This window comes from Phymastichus coffea, unplaced genomic scaffold, assembly GCF_024137745.1.
Source record: "Phymastichus coffea isolate CEN01 unplaced genomic scaffold, Cenicafe_Pcof_1.1 PCOF00004, whole genome shotgun sequence".
Taxonomy (NCBI): Eukaryota; Metazoa; Arthropoda; class Insecta; order Hymenoptera; family Eulophidae; genus Phymastichus; species Phymastichus coffea.
Window position 1 is genome coordinate 2,941,255 of NW_026706815.1, and position 26,231 is coordinate 2,967,485.

Below are 26,231 nucleotides of genomic sequence, written 5' to 3' on the forward strand. Positions count from 1 at the left end.
TACCCAGCGAGTAAACAAGTCTACAAAGACTAAGATGTCTCAAAACCTTGAGAGCTTTTGGGAAATGGACCAGTTATATCAACGACCACCACCTGCCAGGGTCGTGACACTTGTCTACGACCCATCAGCCCGCAAGGTGCTCTTTGTTCCACCTTGCATTGCCGACACATCGGGCAACTCTTTACGTACTCCCTGACCTGATCATACATCTTAGGCCAGTAGTACAAGCGCCTAGCCCTGGAGAACGTACGCTCTCGTCCCTGATGCCCTGCTGTAGGAGCATCATGGACCTCCTAGAGCACCTGGTGCCTTTTCTCCCTAGGCACCGCAAGCTTCCACGCTTCATCGTTGTCGATGGACCCTTCACCGTCCTCATCAGGTTGATAATGATACAATCTCCCACCCACTACCTTCCAACTAGGGTGAGAGTGTGGGTCTTGGCATACTTCTTGGTATTGTTGCAAATACCAGGCGTCAGTGGTCTCCGGCCGACTATTTATGGCACTCACTTCAATTCCCTCCTCCTCATAGGCCCTAGACAATGCGTCAGGCACCACATTGAGATCCCGTTTTCAATATTCAATATCGAAGACATTGCCTTGCAATGCTAGCGCCCATCGCGCTAGTCTTCCCGTAGGATTTCTCATATTGTGGAGCCATTTCAGGCAACTATGAACAGTGATGACCCTGAAGTGATGCCCTTCAATGTACGGCCGGAACTTTCCAATAGCCCATACCACTGCCAAGCACTCTTTTTCGGAGACCGTATAATTTCTCTCAGCGCTGTTGAGTGATCGGTTAGCGTATTCTATCACACACTCTTCTCCATTGACATCTTGCGTGAGGACTGCCCCGATCCCACTGTCACTAGCATCAGTTTGTAGTATAAACTGACCGTTGTGATCGGGAGATTGGAGTATTGGGGCGGAAGTCATCGCCTCCTGCTACCTCGTGAAAGCTCGCTCTTGCTCCTCCTCCCAAGAGAAACGTACATTCTTCTTTGTCAGGCGGTTTATAGGTTCAGCGATCATGGCAAAATCGGGTATAAAACGTCTATACCACAAGGTCATTCCCATGAATCGCTTCACCTGTTTGACTGTCCGGGGTGTTGGATAATCCAATATCGGTCGTATGTTCTCTGGATCTGGTCTTACTCCGTCCTAGTTTACAAGAACTCCCAAGTACCTGACTTCCGTCTTGCAGAAGTGACTTTTGGCTTTGCTGATGGTTAGGCCCGCACCTAGAATTCTCTTTAATACCATTTCTAGGTACCGCTTATGCTCCTCAACGGATGACGAAACCACAATTACGTCGATTATATATTGCACTCTTCATGTTTTGTTGTTAGTTAAATCCAAGATTGGAAGAGTCAACCCTTCGTATTTGCTGGTATAAAGGCCAACAATTAAAACCACATCTCTTCTCGATAACGTTTCGTTGGTATGGTCACCAACCTCCTCAGATCTTTATTACAAATATGGTCAATATAAAATCACAAAAATAAAATTCCACTAACCAAATACATTTCTCAAAAATTACATTCTAAAAAACTCGCCAAGCTTTTCGTCAATAAATAAATTCATGTCCACCGAGTAAGAACAAGACAAACACATATCAGACCGTACAACATTTTGATCAAAAATGATCATGTCATTAGTTGGATTGCACTAATCATTAAGCAGACCACAACCATATATATCCAGAAAATATTAATAGTGGCTTTGACTATATGTATAAGGTGAGAAAACCATACTATACAAGAAACAGGTAAAACAGAAAACTATGTTACCCATTTTTCTCTATCCAAGAAGCAATAGTTAATTAGTCATATATTCATACAATCTTTGGTATTGTTTACTTAGGAATTTAGTATCCTCTTGTCTATTAAGAGTGTTCTTATTTATGTTAATGTAAATCATTTCCGCAGTCAGTCTTTTTTTTTTATCAATCTCTCTATGTAAAATTTTAACATTATCAAAATCAAAACTATGTGAGGGATTTTGTGTAATATGTAATGGTATCGGTAGTAGTTTGTCTACTGGCGTATTTTTATGTGTATAAATTCTAGTTTTGAGACTTCTTTTTGTTTGCCCTACATAAGAACATTCACAATCCTTATAAGAAAACTTATATATCACATTAATTTCAGACCATTTATCCAAAGTATCCTTTCCTAAAGTAACAATACCATTAAATTTATTATTCATCAATGGGAAACAATTAATATTAAATTTTTTCAATTTTGATTTACAAGTGTAGAAAAAATTTTTAAGAAAAGGCAAAGAGATAGAAAAAACATTTCTTTCACCCTCAATGTTATTGATATTTTTGTTGTTATTGTTATTATCAACTATGTGTTTATACCTTTGCATACAGAGTCGGTGTGAAATACAAGAGTTAATAAAGTCCATAGGGTAATCATTATCAATCAAAATGGTTATAACTTTGTCAATGTTTTGTTTTTTAAAGGACTCATGAGACAGTAAAACAGCTCTGTCTAACATATTATAAATAATATTACGTTTTAATTGTACAGTGTGATTGGAATAAAAGTACAAAACTCTACCTGAACATGTTGGTTTTTGGTACCAATTCGTCACAATTTCATTTCCCACAATAGACAAAGTTAAATCTAAAAATGGAATTCTACCATTATTCTCCAGTTCATATGTGAATTTTAAATGGTTATTGTAACTATTGAAAACCTGTAAAACAATATTGATATTTTCCCTCCTTATACACAAGATAGTGTCATCAACATATCTATAATAAAATAGAGAGTTACAATTATATTTATCTTTCAGCAATAATAAGCAAGAAGTTTCTAAATCTTCCATAACTAAATTAGCAAATAACGGAGACGTAGGCGAACCGATTGATGTAGCAAAAATCTGCTGATAATATTTACCATTTAATTGGAAGAAATTATTAGCAAATAAGAATTTAACTGTATCAATGATAGTATTGAAAGGAATTTTACATTGAGTGTGAATTTGGTGAAATCTTTAAACTAAACTATCAATAACCAACGACTCTGGTACATTCGTGAACAATTATGATACGTCCAACGAGAGTAAACAATAATCATGGTGAATAACCATTAATTTTAGCTTCTGGATTAATTCAAAACTATTATTAACATGCGAATTTGGATTTTTAATACACTCCTTAAGCCTTTTATCTAAAATTTTTGACAAAAAATTTAACGGGCTATTGACAGTTGAAACAATCGGACGAAAAGGTGTGTCAAGTTTAAGAATTTTTGGAAGGGAATAAGCTCTTGCTACAACTGTTTGCATTTGAGACAAAGATTCATTACTGAATTTGAAATCACCCAGATACCCATTTTCATTAAAATCTTTGAGGGTATTGTATACTGATGATTGTAATTTTTTTAAAGGACACTTATTTAAAACTTTATACGTATTTGGGTCACTAAAAAGTAATTCTGTTTTTGATATATATTCATTTCTATTAATACAAACTATAACATTCCCCTTATCAGCCTTCGTAAAAAATATTTCCGGATTCTCTTTCAAGAATTGTTTAGTAAATTTGACATCCCCAATCAGACTCTTCTCAAACTTATTCATAACCTGTGATGATTTTTTGGCACTTTCCAAAGTTTTAATAATTATTTCTCTAACCTCTTTTTTATTTTTATATTCATCATCAGTTCTCAATTCAAACTTTTTAAACCTATGTTCCACATTCTTAATAGTGCTAATAATATCATTGTCAGACAAAGGGGCATTCAAATTAAATCTGTCATCCCGAGATACGACATTTATAACTTGACTAGGAAGCTGTGTATCTGTAAGATTTTTCATCCATTTTCCTCTATCCTTCTTACTATCTAGATTAATTGTATCACGAAAAGTTTTTTCAAATATAGGAATTTTTTATTCAGATTTGATTCCAATCTATAGAAAATTTGTAAACTCTTTCTTTCCGTTAGTAATCTAAACTCCTGCAAAGCATCACCGTCTATACGCAAAGTACCCATCACATGTGACAAAGCATTGAGTCTTTTCCTCAAAAAGTTGATATGAATATACAAGTCATTGGTCTCTAATTTTAAAAGTATCTTTTTTTGGTATTCTAACCGTGTCAAGAATTTTTTATTACTTTGTCTACTATTAAATGCGAATATAGCTTTGAAGAATGTGTTTTGGTAACATAGGGTAACATAGTTTTCTGTTTTACCTGTTTCTTGTATAGTATGGTTTTCCCACCTTATACATATAGTCAGCGCCACTATTAATATTTTCTGGATATTTATGGTTGTGGTCTGCTTAATGATTAGTGCAATCCAACTAATGACATGATCATTTTTGATCAAAATGTTGTACGGTCTGATATGTGTTTGTCTTGTTCTTACTCAGTGGACATGAATTTATTTATTGACGAAAAGCTTAGCGAGTTTTATAGAATGTAATTTTTGAGAAATGTATTTGGTTAGTGGAATTTTATTTTTGTGATTTTGTATTGACCATATTTGTAATCAATGTTGATTGTGTATTTATGAATTAATAAAGATCTGAGGAGGTTGGTGACCATACCAACGAAACGTTATCGAGAAGAGATGTGGTTTTAATTGTTGGCCTTTTTACTAGCAAATACGAAGGGTTGACTCTTCCAATCTTGGATTTAACTAACACAATTACGTCGTCAAGGTAAGCAAAAGCAAATGGATCCATATCCGGGCTTATCACCTTGTCCATCAACCTCTGGAATGTCGCTCCTGTCTATGACAGTCCGAAGGGCATTCTCTTGAATTGAAAGTGCCCTAATCCAGGTATTGTAAACGCTGATATCGGACGCGATTCTTCCTTTAGGGGAATTTGATGGTACGCACTGCTCAAGTCCAGAGTAGATATGAACTTTGCATCCCTTATCCGTCTTAGGATGTCGTTCATATATGGTAAAGGGTAGGCATCAGGTTTGGTAATCGCATTTACATTTTGATAATTCACGCAAAACCTATATTTTCCATCAGCCTTCTTTACCATTACTATTGGACTTGACCATCCGCTGGTCGTTGGTTCGATTACATCTTTTTCCAGCATATCTTTGACCAGCGCGTGCATTTACTCTCGCACTCTATCAGAGACTGGTTAGTATTTCTGTTTGATAGGTCGAGCATTTCCAACATCTATTTCGTGCTCAACCCCCACGGCACAGCCTAAAGCCTGACCTCCGTCAGGAATCAATCCATTAACGAGGTCTTCTATTTCCTCCAGCTGTGTCTCCGTGGCCTCCCACAGTCCTACCGATCCAAGAAATGCCGTACCATCAATTCCAGCCACTTCCATTGGTACTTCCATCTGGGCGTCCTTAAGCCATAATTCATTCTCGTCGGGATTCAAAACTGCGCGGAACTCTCTTATAAAGTACGCGCCTACGTAGCAGTCGTCCGTGAGCAGTGGCGTAATGGCGACTCTGATTTCCTTCGTGATTCCTCCTACTTTAAAGGGGAACATCACGTGATCAATTATAGGGCATGGGCGCCCATCAGCGAGCCTTGCATCGCCCACTCTGGTCACATTCTTGTTGTCCGAGTCCCATCTCTGATGCCAATCTCAGACCTAATTAACCCATGACCGTGGATGAGGCGCCGGTATCATAGAGTGCTCTAATTTTAAAGTCACCTATGTCTACCCGCAACCACCACCTGGTCTCATCCTCAGGGTCATATCCACGAGTCGCATCTTTGCCTCCCTTCGTCGTGCTTTTCAACGGCTTTTTCCCTTCCGCTGTTGCGACGACGGTGGGCTTGCTTCTACTCGTGGATCCCATCGGCAGAGGAGCTTTTTGTGTGGAGAGGCTCTTCCTGGAGTCTTCCCCCTCCTCCACAATTTGAATGTGGCCATCTGGTCCCTCCAGAAAGACTACTCCTCTATTCTGCCGAGGGCTGGCATCAGGTTCGATCGCCTCCTGCTCCAACATACCGCTAGGCCCCGGGCTCTCTTGATGCCCTTCCAGGACCTGTTTGGATCCCTGGGTTGCCGATAACTTGCTGTTTCCCCTCGGTGACCCGCAGCGAGAGGTCGAATCTACTGGAGGCGCGAAGATGATTGCCACAAGCGGAACACTGGAGAAGCTTGGTGAAGTCGATCTTCCGCCTCTGTCCTTCTCGCCGCTCGCCAGGAGACTTGGGAGAAGGAGAATTTTTCCTTCCCCCACGCCATCGGCTGTTACGCTGTTCTGGAGGGCTGCCTTGCTTCTCATTGGCCAACTTGCGCAACATCCGCTCGATGCCCTCCAGACGCTCTTCCATCTTCTTATCAGAAGTGGAAGGTTGCGTAACCGATACCGATGTTTGTTCGGTAGGCCTCCTGGCAGGGTTCTCCACGCCCTGTCCGCGCTGCGGATCTCCCTCCTTCTTCCCACGCGCCTTCCCTTCGCTAGCTATTGCAGCGGTTTGGGATTTATTACCAGCCGTTCTCTTGCTCGGCTGGTAGGCGTGCTGAGGGAAGATCGTCGAGTTGGGGTCGGCGAACACACGTGGACGACAACCGTATGATAAGGTATTCTGTACCTCGGTCACCCTCCTGTTGAATTCGCGTATCGACTTCATCTCGCTCCGACGCAGCTAAATTTGGATGTTTGGGAGGAGGTTTGCATGGAGTAGGTCTAATAACCTCTCCAAGGGTATTGGTGGTTCTAGTCTATTGACAAGAGCCACCAGGTTGGACACGTAGTCTCGCACTAGTTCGTCCTCACCCTGGAACCAGTTCTGGGCTTCCTGCAACAGCCTTTGATGCTGTTGCGTACTAGTGCCGAACCAATCCCGGGCGTCAGCGACGAACTCTGCATAACTAAGCCACTGGTACTTGTTGTTATCGTACCAGGTCCTCGCGTTACCTTCGAGGATCTCTGATACGGAACAAAGCACTCCGTCATCAGTTAGCCCTGCGCCCACGCGCAGATCTTCCAACCTTGACAGAAAAGTATCTACGCTCTGTGCCCTACTGCCCATAAACCTCAATTTCCATCCGCGGACAATTTTTCTAACATCTTGGGTTGTGGAGAGCTATGAGGATAGTTGAGGACCGGTGCCAGATGATCCGCTTCGACTCCTTTATCGAACAGGTGCGTCCCTTCTTCTGGGTAGTGGTCTTGGAGGAGCCGGTGTGCTTCCCGGAATCCCAGAATCGTAGTGACAGGTGAATGTGTCCTGAAAGTCCACATTACGTCCGGAGCGCGGTTGAACCGAGTCGCGCTGAGAAGAACGGCTAGCATTGGCCATCTCATGCATTGCGTCTTCCAGCTCTCGTATTCGTAGGCGCATGACCTCTGAAGGGACCCGTAAGAGTCTGAAGGGTTTCTAGGATTCGACCAACCAGTTTGCGGTTGCGGTCGACTCCCTCCTTCAGGTACTCTATTTCCCGGAAAGCTTCACTCAAGGATAATTCTTCCTGAGGTTGCAGTTCCTTACGGGTGCAGGATTCCTGCGACCTGAGATCCAGATTGCTCCGTCTCCTCTCTCCCTCCTCCTGCTCCTGGGTGCGTAGGGCCTTCTCGATGAGCTCATCCTCTTCTTGGCGGTTGGCTTCACCCTCAGTGTCCTCATCCGGGCTGGCGAATGTCCTTGACATATCTGTCAAGGATATTCCCCCCTATTGATGATCCTTAGGGGATGGTCGCTATTCTCGTCTGCGCTATGGATTACCAACTCGTCACAGACTGTGTCGAGCCACGCTTGTCGGGTGCGCCTCCTGTGCCCCGCCACCTCTTTACTGTGCGTGGTCTCTTCGAAATCTGTGACGGTGTACTCTCCTAGCAACCATCTCCCAAGCCTAGCCGCCTGCTGGATGACACTTTCATCCTTGCGCAGCTCTAAATCCGCCAAATAAATTTCGCGCTGTGCGGAGGTCAGCTCTAATGCCCAACTGTCAATCTGAGCTGACAACAGAGCGATATTGCCTCCGCACGGGTGTAGGATGCGGTCGAGGTTTGATATTATCGGCCTAATCGACCACTACCGCTTCCTATCACCCAAGGTATGAGCGGGGTATACACTATTTAGTGTAACTATCCTTAACGCCTCCTTTTTATAAGGCACGAACTTGCGAGATTATGAGCGCGCGCAGTCTCCGCAAACTATCTATAAATATTATAAAAATATCCTACCTAAGGTCGGAGCCTGCTGTTTGCTTGCTCCGCCTGGCTAATATTTTCTGGACTGCACGCTTGGGTCGTGCTCTCCGCTTTATCGTCGTTCAGGTGCTTCTAACCTCCCTTTATCCACCAAACTGTGACTGAAATGGGTTAACACCTGATTACTTCGAACGACCTGAAATCACTTCGACCCACTTATAATTATCGCTTTCGGCCCTTTTAACAATCAACTTAACAATTTTCTAAGTAAAAAGTTCGAAGTGGTTTCGTTTTTTCCCCAGCAGAGGGCGTACCGCTTATAATCTCGCGCTACCACCCGCTCAAACCTTCCTAAGCGCTCGCGCAATCGTCTCTCTCTCTCGTGCGCCGATTACCTTCGACGCACAATCCTATTCGCACTAAACGGATCTTAATACAAGTTGGGCGCCATGTAACGGCGGAGATAAATCTGAAAATGGGAAATTTATTTAAGAACAAACTCCCACGATGTTAAACACGTATGATAATACGTGTATTCGCCTTAACGTCAGATGATTTATCCTAGTTGTCTTCTATCGAACGGAGTTGAACTCACCTTAAGTCACGTGTCTTGTTACACTTGATGAGTTTTAAGTGTGAGCGACTTTACTCCTAATTTTCTTAATCCCCTACATGTAATTGGATTAAAACCTAAGCCTTTTGCAATTACTTAAGCTACTAGGAAAATTAAATGACGAAAACGGCGAATTAATTTAACAGACTTTAATTAATAAAAAATCACTACAGTCTTTGTAGGGCCGAAAGACTAACGCTCGCGAATAGAATTTTGCAATTAACTATTTTCCGTGAGAAAGAGAGAGAGAGAGTAGATTCGAATTCTACCGCGAACTAACGCTCAACGCAAAAACAAGAAATTAACGATAACACGATTAAACAAAATACCGAATATATTTTGTATTGCTTAATATGACGGAAGGTGCACCTACCATGCGGTGCAATTACGGTGATCAGCCGTAATTGTTGTTGCAATAACTTCAACTGCCTCTGCCCCTCTATTATCAGCTGCGCTGCCTCTATTCGCTTTTATCTACTGCAATCTGCTGCTTCTGCACCGGTGCTTGCTGCTGCAATACTGTCGTTGCACACACACGCACGTAATTGACCAAAGAAAACTTTATTCAGCGAAAACAAATCGGCGGTAACTCGCGTTCACAGCTGAGGCGTAACTGCTTATTCAAAAGATCGCGCGCCCCCTCTCTCTCTTAACTGTTAGAACTAACGCGCGAGAAGCAGAATCGCGAATGGTTCGATTAATTAAATCGTCTACCGTTGCAGTGCATTATACCAATTGTCCATTAAAAAATACGTCATAGTGAGAAAAAAAATTCTTAAAAATTATAAAGTCATGTATAAAAAAATTAAGCGTAGGCTAGTTGATCACAAAAGCATGCTAATTGTTAATATTTTCATTTGCTACCCCTTAAAAAAATGTTAAAACTGGTGGGTAAGTTCTCGAGTTAGAGCAATTTTTTTTCCGCGCAACCGATTTAAAGTAGTGCGTTCAGTTTTTGAGCGCATTCCCCCCACCACTGGGCGTTGAGGTCGCGTGGAGGCCGTCTCGTGTGTTTTATTGTATGGGTGATTTGTTTTGTATCAGGTATATTGAAATAGTTATTTCTCATGAATTATATTTCGGTTATTAATATGAAATCTATATTTTCGTTGATAAAAAATGCTCTTAATTCGAGCTACCTCTACCACGGTGGTCCTGAACCAACTTTAAATAGCATGGAAAAGCACCACGAAAAAAATCATGGGGTTCGATTCAGAAACACAAAATGTAAGCTCATTTAAATTTTTACAGAATTTCTGAGGGCCGTTTTTGAAAAAACTCATTTTTGAAAAAAGAAATATAAAAAAGTGAAAAAAAATCACGTTTATGTCAATTTTTTTCACGAAAAAAATATTTGCAACGTCTAAATATATTTTTCGAAGCTTAAGTAAAAGTAGTTTGTCTAATTGGTATTCAAATAAAAAATTATTTTTACAAAAAATTCTCTATTAGCATAAATGATACGTTGGAAAATAGAAATAAAAATGACAATTGAGTTTTTGTAATAAATATATTCTTCATAAAACACATAATAAATAAAATAACTTCATATAGTAACGCATAACAATTATACAAGGCACATATATAACACAGTTTATAGTTTTCGAGAATAGATTTCTAATTGATCGATCACTTATATGTGCCTCGAATTGTATTCTTGAACGGCTCTTAACAATTTTTCGGCATAGTTTGGATGAGACTCATGAACTTTATATTTCGCCCAAATACTTTGAAAATCGGAATGCAATGACTCCAAAGCTTGTTCGCTGTAGAAACCAAGACCTCTTCCAACTTTGGCACAAAAATCAGGTACATGAAAAAAAACTGCATGAACTTTCGGCGTGATTGAAATATCCAAAGCAATATAACTACTTCTAAACTTAGCGATACAAGACCGAAAATCAGGTTTAAGCACAGAAGAAAAACAAGAGTCAACCACGATTCGGAAATTTTGTAAGCACTGAACGTATTTCAAGCAATTGATACAACATTTCGCTCGTAATAAATCAACACTATTCAAAAGTTTCTTACAAGAATTTCCGGCAAATGCTGGACTACCGTGCACGAATTCACGAGTTACATTACAATCGTAAGCCCACAATCGTAAGCTGTCTTTTTCGCAACAAGAGAGCATATCTTTATATACAGTATTTAGAACGCCAATTAAAAGGTGTAATTCAGGTGGTGGTATTATATCAATGATTTTCTTATTGTTGTCTTGTGATGAAAACACTGGGTTATCTGTACAGTTATTATAATTTTTAGCATTTGTTTTAATACTTCCCTTTTTCTTCCAGGAACAGGCACTATTTTCACAATTTTGAATAGTTCTATAAACTCCACATTCATTGAGATTATTTTTCGATGCAGTGCACCGCGTACAAGGATGCATGCTTGAGTGTGCCATTATACCTGTTAGAACATTTGCTAATTTCAAGTCCGTCGCTATTGTACTTTCAATATTTTTAATCTTCAAAAGTTGCCATAACATCAAAGCATTTTCATAATTTTCTTGTGTGTGTGCGACCAAGCCAAGCAATAATATTTTTTTCACACCTGTATCTTTAAACTGCTTTGCAGCAATACCATCCCTATAACTTTGCCGTGTATTTTTTCTTGTTTCTATAATACTGTCATCGTCGTTTTGTATTGAAAGAGAGACTTTTAAGAAACCCCCACCTCCGTCTATTCCGAATTTCAAGTGTTTATTATTAATATTTCTTTTTTCTACAATTGTGCTTACTAATTTTTCAACATTGTTACAAAATACGAGGGTTTGGGAGGAAATAGTTCTTTTTCCATTCGCTATATCTGTTATATCGCAGTTTTTGACTTCAAAAAAAGAATCGAGTGTGTGATTTAGTTTCTGTAATTTAGTATTCAGGTTGGATTCGAAAAATTTTCTATCATTCGTTGCAACTCGAATAGCTCTAGCACAACGTTTAGCTTTGTTTGATGATAAATTGAGATCTATTGAAATTTTGTTAAAGTCTTCATCCGAAATTTGTCGACAAAGTTTTTTACCTTTTGGTTCAGATTTATTAACTTCTATTCGCATTCTCTTTCCGTGAGTTTGGGATAATGCTACTAGTTTACCTTTATCAAACGATGTATTTGTTTCTTCTGTTATGTTTTTAATCAATTTACAAACCAAATGTTCCTTTTCTTTCAAGGTCAAATCTTGTGTGACACGTTCTATTTTTTTATAGTTCATAACTTTTCGACAAATATGTTTTCGTCCATAAGTGTAATTCCGTTGACACTTGGCACATTTTCTTTTCTCTTGGTTTGCAGTGTCATTTTTATTAGATGTAGCACGATTTGATCTTCCAATCATACACAAGCCGCACTGACAAATATTACCATCAACATTCCTCGTATTACGAATAACTTTTTTGAAACCAGAATAATCTGGCAAAGTGATTTTAATTGTACTATCACCATTTTCTTTTTTCTTCGCAGCACGATATACTTTAATTTTACATGAACTACAAATAGCACTGGGTAAATTAACATCATTAACATCATAACTGCAAACTTTTTCAATCTTTAACAGTAATGCACCAGCAATATCCCTCAAATCATTTTTCTTTTGTAAACACAACAAACATATTTTCGATCGATTTTCTTCGTGGGTTAGAGCGTGACTTTTTATTTTATGCATATTCGCGAAAGACTACAATACTTCTCATGCATTGACGCGATCAAAACAGAGAAATAACTTCCACAACACACCTGACAATCGAGTGCGACGCTCTGTTTCAACATTTCGACGAAGACTGATATATTGATACGCACTATAATGAAACGATGTACATTTATGCTAATAGAGAATTTTTTGTAAAAATAATTTTTTATTTGAATACCAATTAGAAAAACTACTTTTACTTAAGCTTCGAAAAATATATTTAGACGTTGCAAATATTTTTTTCGTGAAAAAAATTGACATAAACGTGATTTTTTTTCACTTTTTTATATTTCTTTTTTCAAAAATGAGTTTTTTCAAAAACGGCCCTCAGAAATTCTGTAAAAATTTAAATGAGCTTACATTTTGTGTTTATGAATCGAACCCCATGATTTTTTTCGTGGTGCTTTTCCATGCTATTTAAAGTTGGTTCAGAACCACCGTGCTACATAAGCCCATTTGTGTTACAGATAGCATATTTCAAAATATTGATTGTGCCAATTGATATACTGATACTGTTAATAGGTTTAATTGTCCATTTTTTGCATCAACTGCTTCATTATATGATTCTTTTGGATTTGCGTTATTGTCGTGTTTACTTGATACTACCTGAGTATTTGTTTGATTTGATTCTTCTGTCTTATTCTCTTGTTTTTGTTTTGACGTTGCTTGGGCGTGTGTTTTATTAGGTCTGACTCTGTTTTTATTCGTATTTAAATAAGATTGGAGATTATTATTTTGACTTCAAGTTTTCTTTCCTTAATCCGAGGTATAATTTATGTTGAAGCTGTTCGGGAACTGGGTATTCTTTATAATTTATAACGTGATTTGCACTGTGATCATTTGTACATTCTACTTCTTTAATATTTTCTCTAATCAAACAGTCTTCACTTGCGTGTTGTTTAGCATACGAGGTGTGTTCAAAAAGTAAGGTGACTTTTCAAATTTCACGGGCAACGTACTTTCGATTATCGATTTTTTTGTTTTGTTATGTTGGTACACTCTTCCCGAACATTTGTACCAAGTTTCAAGTGTATAGCATTTTTTGTTTGGTTGTCAGAGGTGTAAAGGTTATAAGTGTTTTGCGTGTTCGGCGATTTCTTGCTATCGAAAATTATGAATCAAAGGATTTGCATCAAATTTTGTGTAAAAAATAAAATAAAATGCTCCGAAATACTTGAATTGTTGACGGTGGCATACGATGAAACTGTTCTAAGTAAAAAAAATGTTTACAAGTGGTACAAACTCTTTCAAGATGGCCGGGAAGATGCCAATGACGAGCCTCGCTCTGGACGTCCAAGCACGTCAACAACTGATGAAAACGTTCAAGCAGTGAAGAAAATTGTTCTGGAAAATCGTCGAATCACTATCAGAGAAGTTTCTGAGGATGTTGGTATATCGCTTGGCTCGTGCCAAGAAATTTTTTCTAACGTTTTGGGCATGAGACGTGTGTTAGCGAAGTTTGTTCCGAAAAAGCTAAATTTTGACCAAAAGAATCGTCGCATGAGCATCGCTCAAGAACTGTTGAATGACGTCAACGACGACCCAGATTTACTCAAAAGGGTCATAACTGGTGATGAATCATGGGTATATGGTTATGATATCGAAACCAAAGTCCAATCATCCCAATGGAAGAGCCCAGATGAGCCAAGACCGAAAAAAGCACGCCAAGTTCGATCAAATGTCAAAGTTTTGCTCACTGTTTTCTTCGATTACCATGGCGTGGTGCATCAGGAGTTCTTACCATATGAACGTACGGTCAATAAACAGTATTATCTTGAAGTTATGCGCCGTTTGCGGGAAGCAATACGAAGAAAACGCCCAGAATTGTGGAAAAACAATTCATGGCTTTTGCATCACGATAATGCCCCTGCTCACTCATCTTTGCTTGTGAGAGATTTTTTGGCCAAAAACAACACCACAATCATGCCTCAGCCACCATATTCACCGGATTTGGCCCCATGTGACTTTTTCTTGTTCCCAAAACTAAAGAGACCTATGAAAGGACGGAGATTTGCAACGATTGAAGAGATAAAGACTGCATCGCTGGAAGAGCTCAAGGCTATATCGAAAAGTGCTTATGAGAAGTGCTTTGAGGATTGGAAAAATCGTTGGCATAAGTGTATTGTATCTGAGGAGGATTACTTTGAAGGGGACAACATAAATATTGATAAATAAGTAAATATTTTTTCTTAAAAATACAAAGTCACCTTACTTTTTGAACACACCTCGTATTTGGCTGAAACTTTATTTTTGTTTCAATAGTTTTTTGTATGCTCAAGTTCTTACCAATTATGATATTGCGGAATATTTCGTTTAACGTGCGATGGTTTATATTTAATTACGGCATTCTAAAACCTGTTGACTTTATATTTTTCTTGGCTGTTATAATCATGTTCTATTTTTACAGTGAACAGCGTAGTGGTATCTTAACGGTAGTAGTCATATGATACCGATTATTTCGGTTGTTTAATACTCTATAACTTTCTCTTTCTTAATACTTAATACACATTCCGTGGACTTTTGCGGCAGATGTTATCTCTTTAATATCAACTAAAGGGTGTATATTTCTCAATATTACATTAAATCTCTCATCTTCTTCACGTTTGCTCTCCACATATATAAAACGATGACTGAACTCTCTAGTAAGAAGATAAATATGATAAGTTGGTCTATATAATAACTTAATAAAAAATCTTATATAACATAATACTGAAAGTTATCCTCGTGTTGATGATTAAGCAATGCTTACTCCGCGATGATTACAACTGGAACCACAATGATAAATTTCGACATCCTTCCTGTCCTTCCCTCCATTCATTCAGATTTTTACTAGAAGAAACAGTCGAACGTAAAGCACGAATACTAAATCCATAAAATGTGAGATCAACAAATTTTCCATAAATCTTAATATTGTGGCGGAGAATTTCGGGGGGTCTAAGCTGTACACTCGAAGTGCTTTCGCCACAAGGCTTGAGTGGCCCTTTCTCCTCGATTAATTAATAGGGCGCCAGACCGCCCTACCTAATTAGAGCGATCGTCAGGGATAGGGCCAGAATATCGCGACGTATTTCTGTTCGCCCATGGTGCGACTGCGCAGAGTGGGCAGGTATACGTTGTCCCGCGATTTCCTTGGATTCAGGCCGTTAGTGTCCAACAATTTGTTTCCTTCCGTTCTCTCGTAGCCGTAAAATGCCGGCAGCTCAGGTTGTGACTCTTTATCTTCCCGATATTAACCGTCCACGGCTGAAAATAATGTTAGTATGCAGGGAAGGGAGGGTAATATGACGCAAAATTATGAAAATTGGTCACTCTTAATTTTCATTTATTTCAAACTACGTGTACAAAAGCGGTCTAATTAGCGGATAGTCAGTGAAACTCGACACAACTCAATACACAGTGGTACGGATCTACACGTCCCGGCGAATTAAATCTGCGACGATCTATACTTCTGATCTCTGACTTGGAAACCGTGATTCCCTAGTCCACTATCTAAATTCTGTTACTCTCTCCTAGCACGACAAATTTGAAGAAACGGCGAAAAGTCAGCGCGACTTAACTAAGACTAGCATTCTCTTCGTTTGATCTTTAATTAAAAAAATGGCGAAATGGTCAGCGTGACGTAGCTGAAGCACTCAAATACTGTTCGATTAGATCTAGCACTCAGGTTAAATTTTAATAAACGGGCAAATGGTCAGCGCGAAGTAACTAAAGCACTAAAATACTTTTCGCTTAACTTTAACACTCACGTCAATTCGGAGAAATGGCGGAATGGTCAGTTCGAATTAACTGAAGCACTAAAATACCGGCGTCGATGGATCCACGCGTCACGGCGATCTATTAGCCCTAGAAAACTCACGCCCGCGCTTCACAATTACTTTAGGTGGGTGGCACTTTGCCTACTTACGAATTTCTGTGGTCAAAGATCAGCTTTCCTCTCCTGTTTCCGAAAAGAAATCCTATTATTGGCTGATATGCTAATTCGGATATCGATAGCGCCCTCCGAATATTTTATCAGTGGTCAATATCTAAATTAGAAAGGTACAGCGCCCTCATTTTATCTCCTAATTTCGTCGCTATTTACCCTCTCTCACCCCCACTAAGTTAGTTAGCATTGATTGGTGAGAAAGATCTACCCCTACTCTTATCTATTTTTCGATGCGGACGAAAATCAAATTTCATTCTAATTCGCTTATTGATCGTGACGTCACCAGCGAGTTTCGTCAGAAGTTCGAATTTCGTCAATCAATTTGTCAATTTAATTCGTCAAATTGTTTGTCGCTTATTATTCTATGTAAGGGATTGTAGAGGTCGCATACAAATAATTATGTATTTTAATGTTTCATATCTAAGTTACATTGTTAAATTATTTTGCAAATAATAAAATAATTAAAGTCGGTTTTGTCATCATCGCATTTACATTTGAATCTATAATACTTATTAGTTCGCTCGCTTCATACGGTCTGTCTCGCTCGCTCAATTTGAGTCTATCTCGCTCGCTCATGTTTAGTCTAACTCAGCGCTTCAAAATGGCCGCCCGCTCTCTCACGCGTGCACCTCGTGTCTCGGTACCAGCCTTTGAAGCGCCTCCTGGGGCGCTGCCTTTTCGGTTATGTGACATGTCTGTCTCCGGGTGCCACTAGTGATCAGCAGCAGTGTATATGTGTGTGTGGCGTTCAAGATGTCGCCAATGGTACTCAGCAGCCTGACACAGTTGATTGCCGGCTGCTGCTTCATCGGCGATTTTCTATTCGCCCCAGGTGTGCCAGCGTTCTCTAAGTGTGAGTGTTAGTGTCTGAGAGTGTAACGGGCCTGCATGTATCATCAACATGCATTTCCGCTGCATTTCCCAGTCAAGTTTTCCGTGTTTTCTCTCCGGTCGGCAACACGTGGTCGTAAGTATGTGTGTACGTGCGCTCTCTTTTTCTCATAGTGCGCTCCATTTTTTCGAGCATCCATCGGATCGCGTTCGTCTACTTGTTTCGTGGATTTCTCCGGTTTAGGTGAACAGATATGGAAAATAATCAGTGTTTGAATGAGGACGCGTATAGGTTAATATTATACGGCTGGTTACGGGACGGCAAGGGACGGAGATGACTTTCCTGAGGTGTTGCAAATAATGCAACACTCTCAGGCAAAACCGTGTAATATACCGCATTACAGTATAACTTACACTTAGAAACAGTTTTTGATCATGAGTTAGGTGGTCATTAGTACTTAAATTCACTCCATAATAGAGATACTCATGAAGACGAGAATATAATAAATTAAATAAATATCGGGCAAAAGCAGATTTATTACTGCTTCAAAAAGGATGTTTGAGAGAGTTTTTGTTTTAATTATCGTAACGATAGCTACTGGACAGTAGTCACGATGAGTAAATAAAATCAACACACAGTGTTTTTTGCTCTTGTTTGATTAGTGATACCAAAAAAATATCATAACCTCAAATGCAATAAGACGAGTCGTATAGGTTAATAATTTGATCACGATTAAAATCTAGTATGGTCACAGCTTGAGTGACTGTTTATATTATATTGCGTGGTATATATATACTTGGTTTTGATGAGTCTTTAACTTCGCATAAATTTAGAGCAAGATGAATTGATACCACGACCTAGCCTTTTTTTGAATTATGTTATTTGAGTAAACGAAGTGTAATACAATTTATAAAAATATGAGTACTAGTAACATAATACACTTTTACTAACTACACCATTATGAAATACATAACCCAATCGAGCATTATTTTCATGGATCTTTATTTAATAGATAAAGATTTCAACAAACTGAATAATCCATGTCATTTTAATGCAATAAGTAATCCATAAATATATTAGATTTTCAGTATAGAAGTCTTCAAGTCAACTAATGCTTCTTGTTATTTATCAGTGTTTTAAACTTTTTGCTTATCATACAGCATAAGATAGATTTTTTGTTTTATCGGAATAGATCAAAAATCACAATATGCTCTCTAAGTAAATAAAATTATATAGAAAAAGTTTGTTTCAAGCATATATGATGTTCCGAAGAAAATCTTATTCACATGGTTTAAATTATTAGAGATTAGTATTAATTTAGTATTAAAACTTCCAAATATCTATTCATGTATGAATTTCATTATTATACATTTATTTCATGAATTTTTTTATGAATATTAAAAATTTATAATTAATTTTTTCTAATTACAGTCATGTCTGCAAATAATTTGAAGTGGCCCTTGGCTAGTGGCATGTTTAAACCATTTGTAGAAGTAAATCTTATAGGACCAAATTTAGCTGATAAGAAGAGAAAACAAGCAACAAAGTCTAAAAATAATACCCTATCACCCAAATACAATGAAACATTCTACTTGTAAGTAACTCTAATATAAGATGATTCTTTTCTAATATTAGTTAACATTTAATCGTTATGTTGTAGTGATGATAATTCAATTCAAGTTACAACTATTTACTGTGAGATACTGTATAGCCTATCAATGTTTGTTGCCACGTTATATAAAATAAGTGTTCATATATCTACATATATATATATATATATATATATGAACGGATATAGAATTATAATAATTAATAATAATAATATATGAACTATACGTATTAAAATAAGAGGTGTGTGGTTGGATCGTAAAAGAAGCTTAAAGACGTTACGTGATTAGAACTTACAATTTATTTAACCAATAACATGTACATGACCCGAAGGTCGGCGCACTACGTGCCGTCGGGAGCAAGAGCCGAATTCTTTCTATCGTGCGTATACGACGCGATGCTCGCGGACTCTTCAACGTACAGTGTCGCTCAGTCATATATTTATTCATACAAGTATAACTAAGATAAATTTATTCATAACTCAACACGCCTCCTTAAATTTAGCTTGCCAAACGATTCTCATATTACATTTTTTATTTGATTATTATGATAAACTAACATTAATTTACATTTTCTCTACACTTTTCAAACTTAATTCGTCCTAAGGACTTTGTAAAAATATCGTCAGTATTTTTCTCAGAGTGTATTTTCATTACAACAATTTCTCTATTCAAATAACTTTCGTTTACAAAGTGGTCATGAGTCTTTATGTATTTTGAATTCTTCGTTGAATTTCAAAATTCACTTATACTTATCGCGCCACTATTATCTTTATATATACATATTGGATTTTTAATCTCAATTTCAAAAACATTTAACAATTTCTTAATTAACTTAATTTCGCTTACACATATTAATAGTGCTTACATACTCTACTTCGGTAGATGACTTAGTTACAATATTTTGTTTCTTTGATTTCCAATATATAGGGTTTTCGTTCATTCTTATCAATTAACCCGTTGTAGATTTTTCGACAATAATATCTCCTGCCCAATCAGCATCAACAAAACGTAATATATCAGCTTTTAAGTCTTTCTTAAATTCTAACTTTAATTCTTTAGTATAATACAAATATTGTAATATTCTAAGGAAGTATTTAAAGTAACTATCATCATAACAATTTTGGAATCTACTTAGATAATTTACAGAATAACATATATCTGGTCTAGTATTTGAACTAATGTATAGTAGTGCTCCTATTAGATTTCTATAGTTTACATTACTTGGTTCTGATATCGCAGGTTCACATTTTTAATTTTGCTTCACTGGAGTCGCATATAATTTCGCATTTTCTATTACATATTTTTTTGCCAATGATTTCATATAATTTTCTTAATCTAACATTAAACGATGATTACGTTAATCATAATTAATATTTATTTCTAGATATGTTTTTACTTGACCCATATCTTTCGTTCGAAATTTTTCAGCTAAGTTCTTTTTGTCACGTCGATACTAAGAAAACATACGTGACGAACCATGATAAGAAATTAAATGTCACGAGAACACACATAACGAGTTATGGTAACTAATCGGGTGTCGGTAATTTAACTTCCTACCGTATCAACCTTTCCGGGAACATTTGTAAATCTATATTACGAGATAGATTAGGCTAAGCACGTTCTCCATAATATTTCCGCGAATATTACTCACCGCATATTAATTAGGCAAAACAAGGGGAGGGGCACATCAGCCTATGGTATAACAAGGCTGGATCAGAATCCGCGGTACCTCATATTCACGCTAGTACTCATACATACTCATACTTATACTGATTTAGTTATTTCTAAGTTTCGCTGCCCGGCAACTCAGAACCGGAATAGTACTCTGCTAAGCATTATAAACTTGTCTTTAAACAATAAATCTTAATCAAGTGCAAACACCTGAGGCTGTTTAGTAAAATCTCTTCTGAAATCCAGTCCTAACAAGGTAAGAAACTAAGTTATCTACCTAAATATACTACATATAATAGAGGCGCTATCCCTTTAACCAACCTTAACTCCTGACTAAGATCCAACTTTTACCAACGCGACAGTATTTTAAACATTATTACGTCTAGCCATAACATCTCCTCGCCTAGACATAACATTTTGAATAGATTCTAATAATTTTCTGTCTTTACTACAGATTAATAAATCATCAGCAAAAATTATCAAATAAACCTTTTCATCATTAACTTCTATGAAATACAAATAATAATCAATTTTACTTTTCTCAAATCCTAAACCTATTAAATATTCGTCTAGGCATTCATACCATGCGCGTGAACTTTCGTGTAGTTCGTACTGTACTTTCTTGAGTTTACACACTCTCCCCGTGTTATCATCGTAACCTTGGGACTGTCTCACATATACTTCGGACTTTATTTTTCCATTAGGGAATGTGGACTCAACATCCATTTGGTCTATTTCTAAATCTTTTTGTAAACAGTAATTTAACAGAATCTTTAGTGTTTGTGTTCTCGCAACAGGTGAATAAAAATTTTCAACTATTTCGCTTTGTTAAAAGCCTCTTACTACAATTCTGGCCTTCAATTTGTTATCAGCCTTATTTGTACAGGGTGATTCAGAAGGATTATAGTTCCCGAAAATGGGTTGTAGAACAAAATTTTCTGAATCGATTGCCGTTTTCAAAAAATTTTTATCATCAATACTTTCCGAGAAAATTAATTTCAAAAATTAATAATTTCAACCAATCAGAGCGTCGTTTCGGTCGACTACCAAATTTCTCCTCTTTTGCTGTTTTCCCCTCCACTTGGCCGTAGCAACCGAAGCGGTGATTGAGACGACGCGGTAACTAACATTGCAAAATATCATTGGTTGCTTAGCAGCGCATAGAAGAAAGAATCGCCTTGTAAAGATGTCATTTTCTTAGAATAAACTGTCTAACAATGTCTTATAATTTATTTTTTTTATAACTTTATAACAAACATATACATTTAAAGTAATTTTACGTAATTTTATAATAATTTTACGTAATAAGCGTACGAAAGTACGCAACTTAGATGTCGATCTTGGCAATATTTTGCCACTTTAATTCGAATGAAACCTTTTTCATTCAAAAGGTCATGATAAGATGTGTTCACGAATCTTTTTCTGACGCTCGGAAAAGCCTCTGACATTAACCGGAGAAGAGAGGGAGAAAGCCGTGCGGCCGCACACTCGTGAGTATCCACCTTCAATCGCGTTTTTGGCAATGTTTTGCCACTGTTATTTGAATGAAATCTATTTCATTCGAATGATCATAGAGGAGAGAGGCTGTAAAATTTTGCCGGCGCTCCGAAAAGCCTCTGACATTAACCAGAGAGGAGAGAGGGAAAGTTTTATCATTTATTTTTGTTAATAACTTTATAACAATCATATAAATTAACAGTAATTTTTCTAATCAATTCAAAAGTGATTCTTTTAGTTATTACTAGAAATACAAATAAAGAGCATTTAAGTAAAAATTTAATACTGAGACTTTTTATTTTCAAATATTGCTTATTGAGTGAGATTAATTGTATCTCGCTCACCATTCGGTATTACTGACGGTGACATTACTATTCGTCAAACTTTTGCCGACACTCCGAAAAGCCTGTTACATTAGCTGCAGAGGAGAGGGGAAATACGCGCGGACAAGCGTACGAAAATACGCGACTTCGATGTCGATTTTGGAAATTTTTTACCATTTCTATCAGAATAAAACTTTTTTTCTTTATCATTCGCTGTTATTTATAAAAAATATTTTGAATCAATTATTTAACAATTTTTTATTTTAAAAAATTCAAAGTACAAAAAAAACATAAACTTCATAAATTAAAATCTTGAATTTTGACGGAAACTTTTGTATTTAAAATTAAATATCAGAACATGTTTATTAAAAAATTTGATGCGTTTTTGTTGTCAAAGTTTTTTTTTTACAAACATGTGGTGGCGCTATCCTTTACAATAAGTTTCATCATAGTGTGTAACCAATTTTGTTTAAGTTGCGTTCGGTGCGAATAAAAGTGGCAATTTTTAAATTACATTCCGGCATTAATTATGGGTGATCACGGGGGTCGTGGCGGTAAAGGTGGAGGTCGAGCTGGAGGTTGTGCGGGTGGCCGAGGAAGGCCTGTCGGTCGTGGTGCACCGTATACGGGGGCAGAGTATACGGAGATGATTATTTTTTACGGCGAGGCCGGGCGCAATGCTAACGAAGCCGCGCGTTTGTACACGGCTGCGTTGGACCGCAGGAACCCGCCTGATTTAAGGCGTCCGGATGCAAATGTCATTTTGGAAGCGGTATATCGTGGTCGAGAGAACGGCAACCTCATTTCCCTTGCTCATCAAGGTGCTGGACAAGGAGTATTCGGTGCTCCACGTGTTAAACGCAACGTGGAAAATGAAGAAAATGTATTAGAGTGTTTAGAAGAGGATCCGACTAGGAGCATTAAAAACGCGGCAGGCATGCTGAATCTAACCTACTCCACGGTAAGTAACATATATTATGTTCAGGTGAGGTGGGTGAAAATAATCGACTCATGATTCAATATTTATAACACTCTAGATTTATTTAATTTCACAAATACAAGGAACCGTTTGACGATGAATATTACAAAAAACAAGCAATTTAAAACTACGAGAATATTACAGATATAAAAACAAAAAGAACGCTTATGCAACAAAATAGGTAAACTTTGAATTACTCAAAAATCGCGGAATCGAGAAAAGATCCATAAAACGTCTGGAAGGTGTCCGGCCATCCCTCGCTAAATTTACGCGAAGTCGCCTCTAAAATCGCTAAAGTCCGTTCGTTGTTTTTGTCTCTCGATTCGGTTTTAACTACTCCGTAATTTTCCATTTCTATATAGTCATGAACTAATTTTTCTAATTCCGTGAGCTTTTGTTGTTCCGTCATCTCCTCCTCGGTAGCGATAAAACATTTCGCGAGTATTTGCGAATCTCTGTTTCGAATTCTGCCTGTTTTCGATGTATCCGTGTACCAACCAGCCCGATCGCGTGTGTGAAACAACGAGCCCGCTATCCCCAATCCGCCGCGATTCGTCACACATAATCAACGGCCAATTGTCCTGTCCTATCAAAATGCTCAACTTAGCGTCTTTGTACGGGTATATCGGGATATCGTGTTCCTTTTTAACGTCCTGTACGAGCTCTATCGACAACGTTTGCAGAGGCAGATCTAGCTTTGGTACAATTAGCGTACGAGCGATCTTTTCTTGGCCAAACAGCCCGCTGACTAAAAAACTAACTCTCTCGAAACGAACTACACTCATACCATACAAGCCGTGTATGCTTGTCCTAAAGGGCTCCCCCGTCAAACCGACATGATCCGCGAATCCCCTGTCGATTAGCGTAGCCGTTGCTCCACAGTCCAACAATGCGCACGTCGTCGCTTTCCTTTTTGGCCCGTCGATGTTAAGCGGTACGGCGCGTAAAAGGCTCGTGCGAGCTGCTAGTCAATTTCTTCGAGAAGTTGACTTGTGATCTCAGGTGCGTGATTCGTCGCGACGCCTTCTCTCATCGCGGTCTCTCTTGGCGCCACGGTCCCTCTCATTATCGCGACCCCTCTTGTCGCGATCTTCCCTTCGATCAGCATTATCACGTCGGCTTCCGCGGTCAGAATTATTCCGGCGGTCATGGCTACCGAAAGAATGCAAGAGAGTGTGATGGTGTTTACGGCAAGGTTCGCAAGTTTCCTTCGCGTCGTAGTCCCTTCGCGAGTGCTTGTCGCCCAGACACTTGAAGCAGAGTCGCCACTGCTTGACCAAAAACCACCTGTGCCTAGTACTTTCGTTTTTAAACTCGCGACAGTTTCTCAATTCATGGTTCCCGCGGCGACAATGCAGACATCTGTTCCCCGCAGGTGGTCTTTCTTCATCGTCCCCTTGTCCCTCCGCTGCAGCGCATATCACGGCAGCTCTCGGTCTCCTCGTTGAACCGTCGCTGCCTCTTGATGACGCGATCTGGATGTCGAATACCCCAGCACGTACTGCCAAATCCGACTCCCTGCTCATAAATTTCGCGAGCTTTTCCAGAGACGTTGCGTCAGATAGCAAGTTGCTCGCATTTTCGACGTATCGATAGTATGTCGATTTCAATTCGTCCGGGATCTTACTAGCCACGCTTAATAGCAAATCCATGCTATGCAAATATTCGTTCAATTTCAGCAACTTCAGCCCGTCGATACTGCATTCCAGCTGAGTCGCGAACGAAACCAATTTGCCTTTGCCAGATTTCAGACACGGCAGCGCATACAGGTCACGAACGAAATTCTGAGCTATCATAAACCTATTCCCGAAGTATTTTTCTAACTTGGTTATGACATCTTTCGGATCCTCGGTTGTTGCCAAAAGTGTCTTCACTTTCAACGCTCTTTCTAAGCGCCCGATGTTACGACGATCGCTAAAATTACTCGCGGACTCGGCGTACATCCTATGAAAATGAATCCATTGCAGAGGCTTTCCGGAAAGCTCCGGTAATCGCTTGTCATAATCTAATTGATCGCTCTGCAGAACATTATTTGCTGCGCTCTCGCGGATTACATTGGCTGTACTGATTAAACTACCGGATAACAATGATACCGCTCTTTCGAGTAAATTTACGCCTTGAAAATCGCTAACGCTTGCACTACCTTGATCGTGAAGTTAACGATTCGCCTCGCTGGTGACCACGTAACTCGTTGATGCTGCTGTTGAAGACGCTGTACTAGTGACGTTGACCTCCGGCTCGAGCGAAAGACTCAGCTTCGGTCGTTGCCGTTCATCAGATGGAGTCGATTTTGTCGGTGACACTACAGGTGGCTCGGTTGTTCGCTTCCGTTAACGGCGGGTAGACCTTGGTGCCCTTTGTGCACCACCGCGCCCTGACCTCATGCGGGTGACTTCCCTTGGCGGAGCTGCTACAGGAGTTGCAGGTGCCGCAGGTGCAGCTGCTGGCACAGCTGCGATAACCTCTCGCTGGACTTGCTTCGCAGGTGGCCCCTGCTTGTTGGCCGGCGCGCGTCATTTTCTCATCACCATCGTAGAGATACAGATGAACTTCACGAACACCAGAAACCGCACAACAAACCACTATAGCAGCAATCTCGACTTCGCACAATTTGAACGATGTTCCTCACCCGGGGCACTAATTTGTTAGAGGTGAGCAATTGTGCGGCAGAGATTGAATAAAGGAGTACACTGAGTTTAATATTTCTTTTTTTTTTAATAAACTAAGTTACAATTAAATTAGAACTAAATAGTCGGCGTAAAAAACCTCACCGTGTGAGGAAAAAGCCGCTATTTTACAAATTAAAGATCTCGACTAGGATTGAGTTAACGCGCACGAGTCCAAAGAGAGGCACAACTCGCCTCGTTAGAATCTGGACGTAAACTGATTCGCATCTCAGTTTCACGTCGCATGTTGCCCAATTTTCTCGCTAGCCTCGCCGTCAACGCTGCCCCGCCGCGTGCACATGTTTACTTTTGGGCCTTGCAGGC

General features: G+C 38.8%; 1 protein-coding gene across 1 annotated transcript in view; it reads left to right on the forward strand.

Annotated features, from left to right (window-relative positions):
* The window catches only part of LOC131666732 (protein unc-13 homolog A-like), a 957,113-nt gene that overhangs the window by 869,145 nt on the left and 61,737 nt on the right, over positions 1 to 26,231 (forward strand). The window contains exon 15 of the mRNA XM_058939609.1: positions 18,593 to 18,755. Within this exon, the coding sequence (XP_058795592.1) occupies positions 18,593 to 18,755 (163 nt within the window). The remainder of the gene's footprint in view (positions 1 to 18,592; positions 18,756 to 26,231) is intronic.